At 45.0% G+C, this 11,853-nt stretch overlaps 1 protein-coding gene across 1 annotated transcript in view; it reads left to right on the top strand.

Moving 5' to 3' along the window:
* SLC25A13 (solute carrier family 25 (aspartate/glutamate carrier), member 13) overlaps window positions 1–6,842 on the top strand; it is a 78,092-nt gene extending 71,250 nt beyond the window's left edge. The window contains exons 14-17 of the mRNA XM_009572463.1: window positions 514–652; window positions 4,394–4,552; window positions 4,633–4,723; window positions 5,625–6,842. Of these exons, the coding sequence (XP_009570758.1) occupies window positions 514–652; window positions 4,394–4,552; window positions 4,633–4,723; window positions 5,625–5,814 (579 nt within the window). The 3' untranslated portion in view covers window positions 5,815–6,842. The remainder of the gene's footprint in view (window positions 1–513; window positions 653–4,393; window positions 4,553–4,632; window positions 4,724–5,624) is intronic.
* The last annotated feature ends 5,011 nt before the right edge of the window (window positions 6,843–11,853 follow it).

Below are 11,853 nucleotides of genomic sequence, written 5' to 3'. Positions count from 1 at the left end.
TCTTTCCCTCGATTATGTTGCATTATCAATTGCAACGTCTGCATAGATGCATGGACTGGGCACTATTTTCCCTGAAGTATTTATTGTAAGTGGGAATGAGAGGGGACAGACCTGTCCTGTGGCTCAATCTTCTTCAGACACATCCTAAAGTCCCACCACAAGTGCATGGCTACAATGTCAACCATTTAAAATTCTGCAAAGGTGTTATCAGAGTTTACTCCAACACATGGCATTTTCTCTATTACCAGCAAATAACTACAGTACTAGGGAGTGAGGGAGAACAAGTAGACAAGATAAATACAATGACAGAAATTATTGAACCAAGAAACAATACATAGAAACTCCTCGGCAGGGTGAAATACATGGATCTCTCTACATTTTGAGAGAAGGAACTGCTTTTTCTTGCCCTTTGCAACAAAACAAAAAAATGCGATGTTGCTCTGTTCTCTGGTGTTCATAGTTCATCATGTTAAATTTGCTCATTCTCAAAACTTGTTCTCTTTTTCAACACAGGGTGCTAAGGCATGTTTTTTGCGTGACATCCCCTTCTCTGCCATTTACTTCCCCTGTTATGCTCATTTGAAAGCTTCATTTGCAAATGAAGATGGGAGGGTTAGCCCTGGAAATCTGCTCTTGGCTGGATCAATAGCTGGTAAGTGCCCAGATTTCTTTTTGCATGCCACTATATTGCACCTGCAGCGCAATAGTTATGGCAGTGAGAACTTTGAAAAGCTCAGAACTATACGCATTTTGCAACCTTGTGCCCAAATAACAGAAAGCTACCATGCTGTAGAGTGAGTTGATGTTAAAAATAAAGGTGCTGTAAGTTCCTGATATAATCACAATGTTCAGGAGGGAAAACAAAGGGAAAGATTTAAGTGCTGACGTTTTGTCATCATATATCATCTTTCTTTGTGAAGTTACTGTGCTGTTTTTGTTTGTGGCTGGCTAACTGGTAAAGTTTTGTTGAAATGGTTTATAAATAAAATCACGGTATTTGTGAAATTCTTTATCATCAAAGGAATCTTGAATTTTGATATGTGGAGTCCAAAAGCCATGCTGGCAGTACAGCTCTCCAACAAAATGATGACAATTACTTGCTACTCACAGTATCCCATGCAGGTACTTGGTTTTGTAAGGTTATTACCATTATTTTTTTTTATATTAAACAAAACAGAAAAGCTTGAAGACATTTCTGTTGTGCCATAGATTGCTGATTCCTGGCGTATCCAGATATGACAGAGATGCTGAGTGTGATTTTGAGCACTTGCTTGTTTTAGTCTGCTACATAGTGGATAGGAGAGCCAAATCATGCTTAACTTGTCACAGATGCATTTAACTTGAGTGCGCCAGAGCCTAAGGAAAAAGACAGAGACACGCTTTGTAGCCTCAGCTTGCCTTTGTGTCTGCTGCATAGCTGGTCCCTGGCATGGCACCCAGCTTCTACACCCAAAGGGGACCACCATTTAGTAACCGCCTCCTGGAGAGGGCAGCTTGAGAGTCCTGCTCCTGCTGTGTCCAAGGTTTTCCCTTCAGGAAACAAATGGGCTTGAAAATTTGTGCAACAAGACCTTTGGGGGAGTGTGTAGCAAGCAGCGGGGCTCCCATCAGCAGGTATTTTCTTTGGGTTCATTGGAGGCTGCTTGAGCTCTCTGAGCTGCAGCCAAGTTCTTCCTCCAGCGTGGCCCCTGACAGGCTGCTGCGACCTGCTGGGTGAGAAAAATGATGGAGTGGCATGAATCCAGTAGAGATAGGTGGTTGGGGGTTTAGCTATGTTTTCTTGTTTGATTTTAAGCTTTCTTCTCCCTGGGGAAACTGTTCTTGGTCAGGATTATACATGCGGCTGTGTCTTTTGAAGGGCCAGGGACCTTTTACGGCCAGTATCTGCACTTAGGATATAGCCAAAGCCTGAAGGTGCAGATCAGTTAGTCTGTCTTGTTGAAGCATACAGCTTCAGCGCTTTGGTTTTGCTCTGTATTCAGTAGCTCGTAGTCCAGAGGAATCAACCTGGCACTAGGAAAACCAGCTGTGTTCAAATGACTGGTGCTTAAAAAACCCTTGTCCTCTCCCCTCCTCCACCCCAAACCAAAGCCAGCCTCCAAGCCCCCCAACAGCCAGCTTATTTCTCACCCATCTTAATGGAACAAAACAATTTTTGAACTTTAGATCATATTTACAGACTTGAAACATAAGCTGGCATTTTTAAGCCAAGCCATTTCTTAGATTTTCCTATTTTTCTCTTTCTAGCCATTGTCAGGTGATTGCAGACTGAGATAACCGTCCCTTTGAAGTTCAGGCACAGAAGCAGTCTTTATTGTTGCTGATACAGCTTACCAAACTAGCTATAATGTGAATTTTGTCCAGTGCTTCCTGTGAATCCCATCCTAGGTTAACTCTCATGAGCAAATTACAGTGTTAAAGATACAACACTCATCGTACTGTTTACAAAAACACAGAATTTCTTTTATTGGGTACAAGTAAAGCGTGGTGGGGGTGTATGTGTCTGCTGTTTTGCCACGAGAAAGTCAAGGGGAAGACAAAACAAAAACCCCACCACCTCTGAAACACTGGCTCGGTCTCCGGCTGATGTCTCCGCTGTGGCCGGGGATCTCACTTGGTCATCAGACTTCAGACGTGTACATGAGCTCTGTCTGGGTGTGGGAAACTCCACCTTTCCACAGCCCTGTGGCACTGGGATGTTCAAGCTGGCCATGCTTAGATGTGCACCTGCGTCCTTTGCCAGTGGGTGTTGCTTGTGCTGGGTGTATTTTCTTCCTTTTCGTTGTTGTTAGGGACATATGCAACATGCATGTCATCTAACTTGATCTGCTTCTGGTTTTCACTGTTCACCAGATGTCTCAACCTGTTGTGCCACGGCATTTTCTGAGATGATTCTAATATCAGCTACAGGATCTCTCCTTAATTTGCTCCATCTGCTTATTGCCTCCATGAACTTCCTTCTCCTCCCTTCACTCCTCTTTTTTATTGTCAGCTCCTGCTGTGTCGTTTGTCTCATTTCGATTGTAAGCTCCTCACGGCAGCGACCTGTAAACTTTTATTTGTCTGTAAAGTCTTTTGTCCTGTACCAAGATTAAACCAAGATTAAAAACATCTTTAACTGCAAAATATCCTCAGTAATAAGGAATGAGGAATAAGGAGATGGAAGTCAACGCGTAGTAAGCAGAATTGTTTCTAAGTATGTCCTTTGGTTTTCCTTAAAAACACTGGTTGGCTTTTGAAGGACAAAAGTCCGGCTTTAAATTGAAGACTCAACCAATATCCTGGTGTGGGTAAGGCTAAGCAAAGAGGAATTTCAACATTTCTGGAGTTCAGAAACCTTTTTTCTGGGTTTTAGCACTTGCCTGCCAGACTGACCACTGTGCAAGTTCAGCTTGTGCGTTATTTTGGGGGGGTCCAGGAGAGGAGGAGGAGTTCTTATTTTGGTGATACGCACACGCTTACATCTCTCAAAGCAGTCTGCAGGAAGGGTGCTCTGGTGCTTGAAGCCAAACCATGCTGGTTTGGACAAAAGTTGTTACAGAATTATTAAGCCTAAAAAAAAAAGCAAAGGAGATTTATGCATCTACATCTGACCAAGTCGGTTTGGAACAGATGCAGAATGGAAAAGTAATAAAACCATAAGAGACAGTGTCTTCTGGGTACAGTCTCGGTGCTTTTTTTTGGCTTTTTTTTTTTTTTCCCCAATTCTAAACATGGGCAGCCCCAGTTTGGATAGGAATGATTTTAGAAATATCACCCATTGGTAATTTGGAATTTTTTGCTTTCAGTTGATTATCTGCCAGGGTAAATTTAAATCTTCCTCCAAGTGTTCTGCTGAGGATATCAGCTGTGGCTTTGCAGCTGAGCAGTCTGCCATTCCTAATGAGAAGAATGACCCTTTTTTTAAACCTTAGCTCTCATGCCTTGCTGAGCATGCACAGCATTATCTGGTTCTCGGTGACATTGCTGCGTGAAGGGGGAATGTGTGTGTGTGTGCATGTACATGCTATTCTAGCACAGTGTGCAACCAGAATGCCAGGAACCACAGAGAGGCGTGAAAAGGAAAGGGAAAGATCGACCTCACCTCCAAAAACTTCGTGCTTATTAATTATGCAAGTTTCTGGTTAGCGCTGAAAAATCCAGCCCGTGCCTCCCAGCGCGGCAGGAAGCATGTGATATGGTTGTCCCTCTAGGAGAAGCTCTCTTTGAGTGAAGCCACGTCCACAACAGCTGCCTCTTGTTGCTTGTTCTCCTTCTCAGCTTCTGCTTAAATCAAATGTGGCTGGATACTCCTGATATAAGGACAAAAGGCACGGTTACCCCTGGGTAAACGAGGTGTGTAGCATATGTGACAAGTCAGTGGTACCCACCTGATGATTTTTGTGTTGTGTAGGTATGCCTGCAGCATCTCTGGTGACCCCTGCGGATGTGATCAAAACAAGGCTACAGGTGGCAGCCCGGGCAGGACAGACCACCTACAGCGGCGTTGTAGACTGCTTTGTGAAGATCCTTCGAGAGGAAGGTCCGAAGGCCCTGTGGAAAGGAGCAGGAGGTGTGTAAAAAAGCTTTGATTACTAAGTGATTTCTAATTGTGGTTTTTGTCACTTAGGAACTCTTTTCTTTTCTTTCAAGCTCGTGTATTTCGATCTTCTCCTCAGTTTGGTGTAACTCTGGTGACTTACGAGCTACTGCAGAGATGGTTTTATGTGGACTTCGGGGGAGTGTAAGTACATGGTGTCTGAATATACCTGGGACCCTGAAGCTGCACTTGGTTCTGTGTGGGTCTTGGTGCTCCTCAACATGTCAGAGTCAGGGTCTTGCTAGTATGAAGAAAACGTTGCAAAGGCTTTGTAAATATTATTTAAGCCACACTTAAGTAATGTACAGGTGGAGGTTAGGATGATACTCTGGTACCTGTTTCACAGCAGGACATTGCCACATTTTATATCACTGTTTCAAGCTGGGGATCTGTGTTAGTGTAAACCGAGACAGTGAGAGGCTAAATAATGGGCTGGGGATATAACTGCAGGGGAAATGTGACGCCTGCTAGGTCAGGATATGCTCTGCATTAGTCCTCATTAGTTTTCTGGAGGAGTTGTGCCCCTGATTAGGCAGAGCATTTGACATCCAAAAAAGTCTATAGGTGTCACCAAGTCCAAAACCTATTTGTTGGAGCTTCAGTTCTGCCTCCTGTCTTTGTTGACGATACAGATGGATGTGCATATTGCTGTTTAATGTGATCCCAGGAGCAGCTGCAGACCATTTACAGAGCTTTGGGACAGTAGTTTGAAAGCCACCACAAAAATTACTTAAACTCTGCTAGGTTCCTGGATTGGTTGTGTACTGTAGCAGAGACTTACGAACCCCTGCTGCCCCACACCACAGATTTGATTAATGCACTACAAATTTTATCTGGATTTGACCATACTCAATCAACAGGAAGGCTCCTAACTGTTCTGGAAGGTTTTAAAACAGGGTATTTCTCATTACATCATAGCATTTAGTTTAGTCACTTACTCGGAGGTACGCTCAGAGGTCTCATTCAGCTTACTTTATGAAGGAGATTTTTGTGAATACTGGTTTTACTCTATGGAAATTAATTTATTATTTTTATTATTTTGCAGAAAACCAGCTGGATCAGAGCCAGTTCCTAAATCTAGGATCACGCTCCCTGCTCCTAACCCTGACCATGTTGGTGGTTATAAATTGGCAGTTGCCACTTTTGCAGGGATTGAAAACAAGTTTGGACTTTACCTACCTCGGTTTAAGCCATCGCCACCTACCTCAAAGGCTGCTGCAGCAGTAGGACCCTAAGTTTATTGCTGTAGGTTTTTTGTTATTAATTGGGAAAGAGCCACTTTTCTAATTGGTTAATACTTTGTTCCTTTAGCTTCTCATCATATAACAGTTTAGCTTCATTTGAGTTTTAAGGCAATTTTCATCTTAAATGTAATCATTTGTCTTTGTGCTTCCTTAACCAGATCACTGTGAAATTCTTACCAGTTGTTTTAAGTTTGGGACCATGAATGTATTTGTCCACATCTGACATGTGCTTGTGTTGGGAAGACACTAATTTTAGGTTCCGTTTATTGGGGAGGGCTGGGTGAGAGCTGTGAACCAGATCATCTTACAGGCAATGCTCGGTTGCAGATTACCAGGGCGGATGTCGCACATCGTCACTGAAATGGAAAAACTCAGTGGATATCACGGTGCTCAAAGCGGAATGATTTTGACTGTACATGTAAATTGGTTATAAGCTTAGTGCGCGTCTGTAGAGGTCAGCAAATATATACCCGGTACCTAAGTATGCCAGTACAGCTTCAACTTTTTAAATATGTACATGCACAAGTTCTGTTTCTGGATTGTATTATGAAGCTTTTATGTGGAACATGTTTTTGTAATGGAAACCACATTTATAAATGTTTAGCCGTTGTATTATGTTACTGGTATCAAAATGCTCAAAAGAAAGTGTTATTGTCCATAGTCTTTGCACTTTATGGCAGAACTTTTGGCATTCTACTACACATACAAGGAAATTTCATAACTAGGTGCCTATCTTGGGTTGCTGGTGTTTGGAATTCAGTTTGTATATGCACTTCTATAGTAAAACGCTGCTTGTTTAAATAACTGCAATAGAAAATTCATGCACTGTATCAATGGTACCTGCCTTAACTGCTGGCTTGTAATTGGCAAATAGGTGGTTTCAGATTCTTATTTACTTCATTGAGTCAAAAGAGATTAAAATACTCTAAAAGAAAAGATTTTACTTGATTTTTTGGTGCCTTGCACAGAGTTTAGAAAATTATGTATTTATGAAGATAGAAATAAACCTTTCAAACAGATGCACACATGGTATTCTGTTACGGAAATAGCATAGTACATCAAATGTCTTGTTCAACTTCAGTTATAAAGTTAGGTTAAGATTAAGTTAATATTTGGACATGTAGGCTATAAAAACACCTGCAGCTTGAGAACAAATTACCTGAATTCCCCTGTGTAGAAAAGACATCTGTTGATGTAAATGTCACTGAAAAAGAGAAATTTTTCCTCCATCAAAAACCAGGACTGGAGTAAGCTTTGGTATTTTGACCTTTACTTTTGGGTGGAGGTTAATGTATTGTGAACAGTCTGACTACCTGGTCAGTTGAAGGTACTGTTGGGTGTCTTCTGTGATACCTCTTAAGACCAGGAAGAATTTGGACTTGCTTGTCTTCTTGGGGTGGGGGGTGGGTGCCTTCAACGTTGACTGCAAACTGAGGGAATGTATATATGCAATATCTTTGCAGAAGAATGAGTTAGGTATGCAATATCACATTGCTGTACTATAACTTGTGGAAATACTGAAATGGAAATCATTCTATTATTGCATTTGTGTTTGGGTCATCATGAAAATTATTCTCTTGGACTAATTTGCATTTTGAAGTTACCAGTGAAATGGAGTCGTGGCAGGAGTAGCATCTACAGTACTCATGCACGTGAAAGCGAGGGGAGAAGATGACGTTTACCTGCTGCTGCATCTTGGAGTCTAGCCAAACCAGTGTGCAGAGACTCTGTGCTGGGCTCTGACAGCCGCCAGCTGCCACCTCTCAACCCTGTAGATCCGAGTCTCCCCAAATGACAGTTCCTTCATTTCAGAAATGGGAAAAAAAGCTGCCCCTTGTATTACTCCAAAATTAACTGTCAGGATTTTTGGTGAAGGCTTGTCATAAAAGTTAAACTTTCTCACTGGGAGCTGCCTGTGCTTGGCACTTGAGATTTTAGGCCATTTAGGAGCTGGTTTTACACTTCATCCCTCACTTTTGCCTGACATACCTTGTCAAGGATTTCTGTGGAAAGTGAGCAGCTCAGGAAGATGTCTTAAGTACTGAGCTGCACGTTCCCCCCAGTCCAGGAGAGGAAGCCATGTGCGTGGGTTCAGCCAGCAGCTGCTGCCTCCTCGCACAGCCTGGGGAGGGACACGCAGGCTGCGCCGGCCAGCGTACGTCCCTCTGCTGCCTAACGCCCGACCCCAACACAGCCGGGGCCTCGCAGCCAGGAACGGAAGAGGAATTAGAGCTGGGTTATTGTAAGACTTGCACAACTTCTTGGCTCGTGTGATAAAGACGGTTGCTTGTGTTTTACAAAGCAAATCATAACTCAGACGATTCCCCTGCCTACTAGTGCCCTCTCTTTCCCAGGCCTGGCAGTATATTTGTGATTTGCCCTTTATTCCAGGGATGAAGGGACAAGCTCCCAGCCCAGGGTCTAAAGGTAGGCACAGCTCTCCTATGGCAGGTCCATCTCAGAAGGCCACAGCCTTCATCTCCCTGGCAGGCAGACGAGCAAGGCTGGACCCCCACCAACACCCATGGTGGCCCTTTCCTTCCCCATTAACTGTCTTTTGGGGGGTTGTTCAGTCCTTCTGCCCTTCTTTTCAGGGCCAGTAGAGGACGGAGGCAGGGACAGAAGGGTTGGAGAACCAGCGACTGCTTCATTAACATGCAACCCAGTTCAAAACGTTTCAAAGCACTCTACAGCTCTGCCCAGAGATCTTGAGGAAGATCTGTGCCCACAGTCGACTTCCTCCAAACACAAAAGGATTTTCCTGCTCTGAAAAGCTTACAGGCCGAGAAATTGTCAGATTGCCTTACAAACAAACAAAGGGCCCCGAGGACAATGTTTAGATGTTTGTCCTCTCCGGGTTTCTGGGTGGGTTATGCAAAGTGTGGGAGGAATGGGATAAAATGTTAACGCTTGGCAGGACTTACAGAAACAAGAACTGATCAAATATTGGTGATGTTACCTATTGGTGTGAGAGTGGGGAGGGGGTGTCTTTGAAGCAATTACCCCGTATTTGTGTTTCTTGGTCCAGCAGAAGCTGAGGGATGCTTTTCTGCCTGGTCCCCAGGGAATGGGTTGGGTTTAAGCTGACTTAATATTGACAGTTTGCGGGGACACTTTTGTGAGCAAACATACCACAGGCTTCAAAAATAACTTGGGCAGGTTTTTCTAAACCTGCTAAAAATACGAAACCTGACAAACCACTCTGCATCTTCCTTAGGAGGGGACAGCCTGCTCGGGAATGTCCCTGCCATACGCTCCACGATGCACACGCATGGCACACTGCTTACTGCTGAGCTCCTCAGCTTTCCAGCGCACACGTGGCAGAGGGACGTCCAACCTTGCTGTTTAAACTCTGCTGTGAAATTCAGGCTCTGTTTTCGGTTGAAATATTTGCCATTTTTGCATTAAGCTAGAAGATGATTTCCAGAGGCAGTGATCATTTGTAAGTTATTTAATGGTTGAGAATATAGAAATCTCAAGACAGTCGTATTTTAAGTGTCTCCAGAAAGCTTCAAACACAGTAAATAACACAGAAGCAGCCTGGGATGAAGTGGTTTCTTTAACGCCGCGTGCTGTAGGGCAGTTCTGTTTTCCGCACGGTGGGCAGCGGAGAGCTCAGGCTGTGAGCACGGGCAGCCTCTCCCAGTGCTGAACGTGAGGATGCCATCAAGTTGTCTGTTGCCCTTCACACAGAAATGACATTTTAAGATGCGTATTCATTATTTTAACTGCTCCTTGCACTATTCCTCATCACCCTGGGAAGCAGTACCATTGCTTGCAAGATTTGTTCCAGTTGTTCCAGTTATATTGCAAAGGGCTGCCTGGCCTCCCTCAGTGCTCGCTCACACCCCAGGCTGTGCCGCCAGTGCGTACCGGGCATGGTGGTGCTACTACAGAAGTAGCTCTGCTTATGACTTTGAAGGAGAACCAGTCCTGTAAGCTTCCTGAGGACAGGCTGCTACTCCTGGAAGAGGCACCATTAGGCTCTGAGTCCTTCATTAGGACTGCCCTAGTGCTGCTCTGGTGACAGCAGGGTCTCCTCTGTCTCTCACTGGTCAGTGGGGACCATCCCACTATACCTGGGATGCCATCTTGCTCTGTGGGGGGTTTCCAGTCTTCTGCTGTGTTTGCTTTGTATCTAAGGTTGCTAAAACTCTTGAGAGCTTTTCCCATATGTCTTGTGTGAAGGAGCCTATTCCCAGTTGTTTCCATAGCACTAGAGATGCAGGCTGTCATTTGTAGTAAGAGCCCATGATGTTCCAGGATGTGGTAGGGGCTCCTATGTTTTCAGAAGTAGCAAATGCTTGGGGCATTGGTTTTGAGACCCAGGAGGAAGTACCTTTCATCTTGGAAGATTCACTGTGGAGCACTGCTGAGTACCCTGTGGAAAATACTGCAGCTCCTGATTCATTGTGACCCAGCACCATTTGTCCCGCATGCCTTCTCTCTTTGAAGTAACAAGCTTGAGGCAACTCTGCTGAGCCTAATCTCAAGCAGCAAACACTTGCTCTGGTGACCTTTCCATGGAGATGTCTCTGGTGCTCTCAGACTTGGGAGGTAGCCCATTTCATTTTCTCCTTTCAAACATGCACTTGGTCCAAGTGCTATTACTTACATGATGGGCTTGGCATTCCAGCCCCACGCTCGGTTTTTGTGTGTCCTGGCCTGATTCCAGGTTGGCCAATGCTGTGTACATGCTCTTTCATCTCCTTCCTCTGTTACCATGGGGTCTCTTGAACAGAGTACATGTCACGAAGGTGAAGTAACCCTTTTAGCTAATGCCTTCAGCTCCCACCCCCAGTGCCACCTGCCGTGTCTCCCCATGTCTTTTCACAGCTCCTTTCAGAACAAATCCCCAGTCCCTGGTCACGGCATTCATCTGTCTCTCACCTGTGTTGGTGTGGCTTTGATCCTTGGCACTGAAATCAAGGGAGACTCTGGTCTTCCCTTCATCAAGCACAGGACAGTTGTCTCTTCGACATCCACCTCACAGTCTTCTCCTCCATCCTAAACCTCAATTCAGCCTTTCCCTTCTTAGCCCACATTGCTCATCTTCACATGCCACTTGCCTGCTTCTTCCCTGGTTGGGTTTGCTCTTTCTTATGGTTATGATGCGTTCTCCAGCTCAGTCTGAGCACACAGGTTTTGTCCTTCACAGAAAGCTCACTTGCAATGGCCCCAAAGTAGAGCCAGGCTGTTTTCTAACTCATTCCATGCCCAGAGCAGGCACAGCAACGTCCTGGCAGTGCTAGCGCGTGAGGCGTACTCTTCATGCTCTTCCTTCTGTTCTCTGGATGTCTGTAGGCAAAAGAGCCCGGAGAAGATGCTTCATCTTTGCTGAGAATAAAAGGTAATTTTGTATTTATCGTAGAATCACAGAATGGTTTGGGTTGGAAGGGACCTTAAAGATCATCTAGTTCCAACCCCCCTGCCAAGGGACCCCTTCCACTAGACCAGGCTGCTCAAAGCCCCATCCAACCTGGCCTTGAACACTTCCAGGGATGGTGCGTCCACACCTGCACTAGGCAACCTGTTCCAGTGTCTCACCACCCTCACAGTGAAGAATTTCTTCCTTACATCTAATCTAAAACTACCCTCTTTCAGTTTAAAGCCATTACCCCTTGTCCTATCACTACATGCCCTTGTAAAAAGTCCCTCTCCAGCTTTCTTGTAGGCCCCCTTCAGGTTCTGGAAGGCTGCTAGAAGGTCTCCCCAGAGCCTTCTCTTCTCCAGGCTGAACAACCCCAACTCTCTCAGCCTGTCTTCATAGGAGAGGTGCTCCAGCCCTCTGATCATCTTCGTGGCTCTCCTCTGGACTCGCTCTAACAGGTCCATGTCCTTCTTATATTGGAGGCCCCAGAGCTGGACACAGTACTCCAGGTGGGGTCTCACAAGAGCGGAGTAGAGGGGCAGAATCCTGCTGCCCACGCTTCTGACGCAGCCCAGGATACGGTTGGCTTTCTGGGCTGCAAGTGCACATTGCCGGGTCATGTTAAGCTTCTCAGCCACCAGTACCCCCAAGTCCTTCTC

Source organism: Fulmarus glacialis, unplaced genomic scaffold (genome assembly GCF_000690835.1).
Source record: "Fulmarus glacialis isolate BGI_N327 unplaced genomic scaffold, ASM69083v1 scaffold11982, whole genome shotgun sequence".
Lineage (NCBI taxonomy): Eukaryota > Metazoa > Chordata > Aves > Procellariiformes > Procellariidae > Fulmarus > Fulmarus glacialis.
Note: the sequence above shows the minus strand (reverse complement) of the source record. Positions and strands in the feature narration are given on the sequence as shown.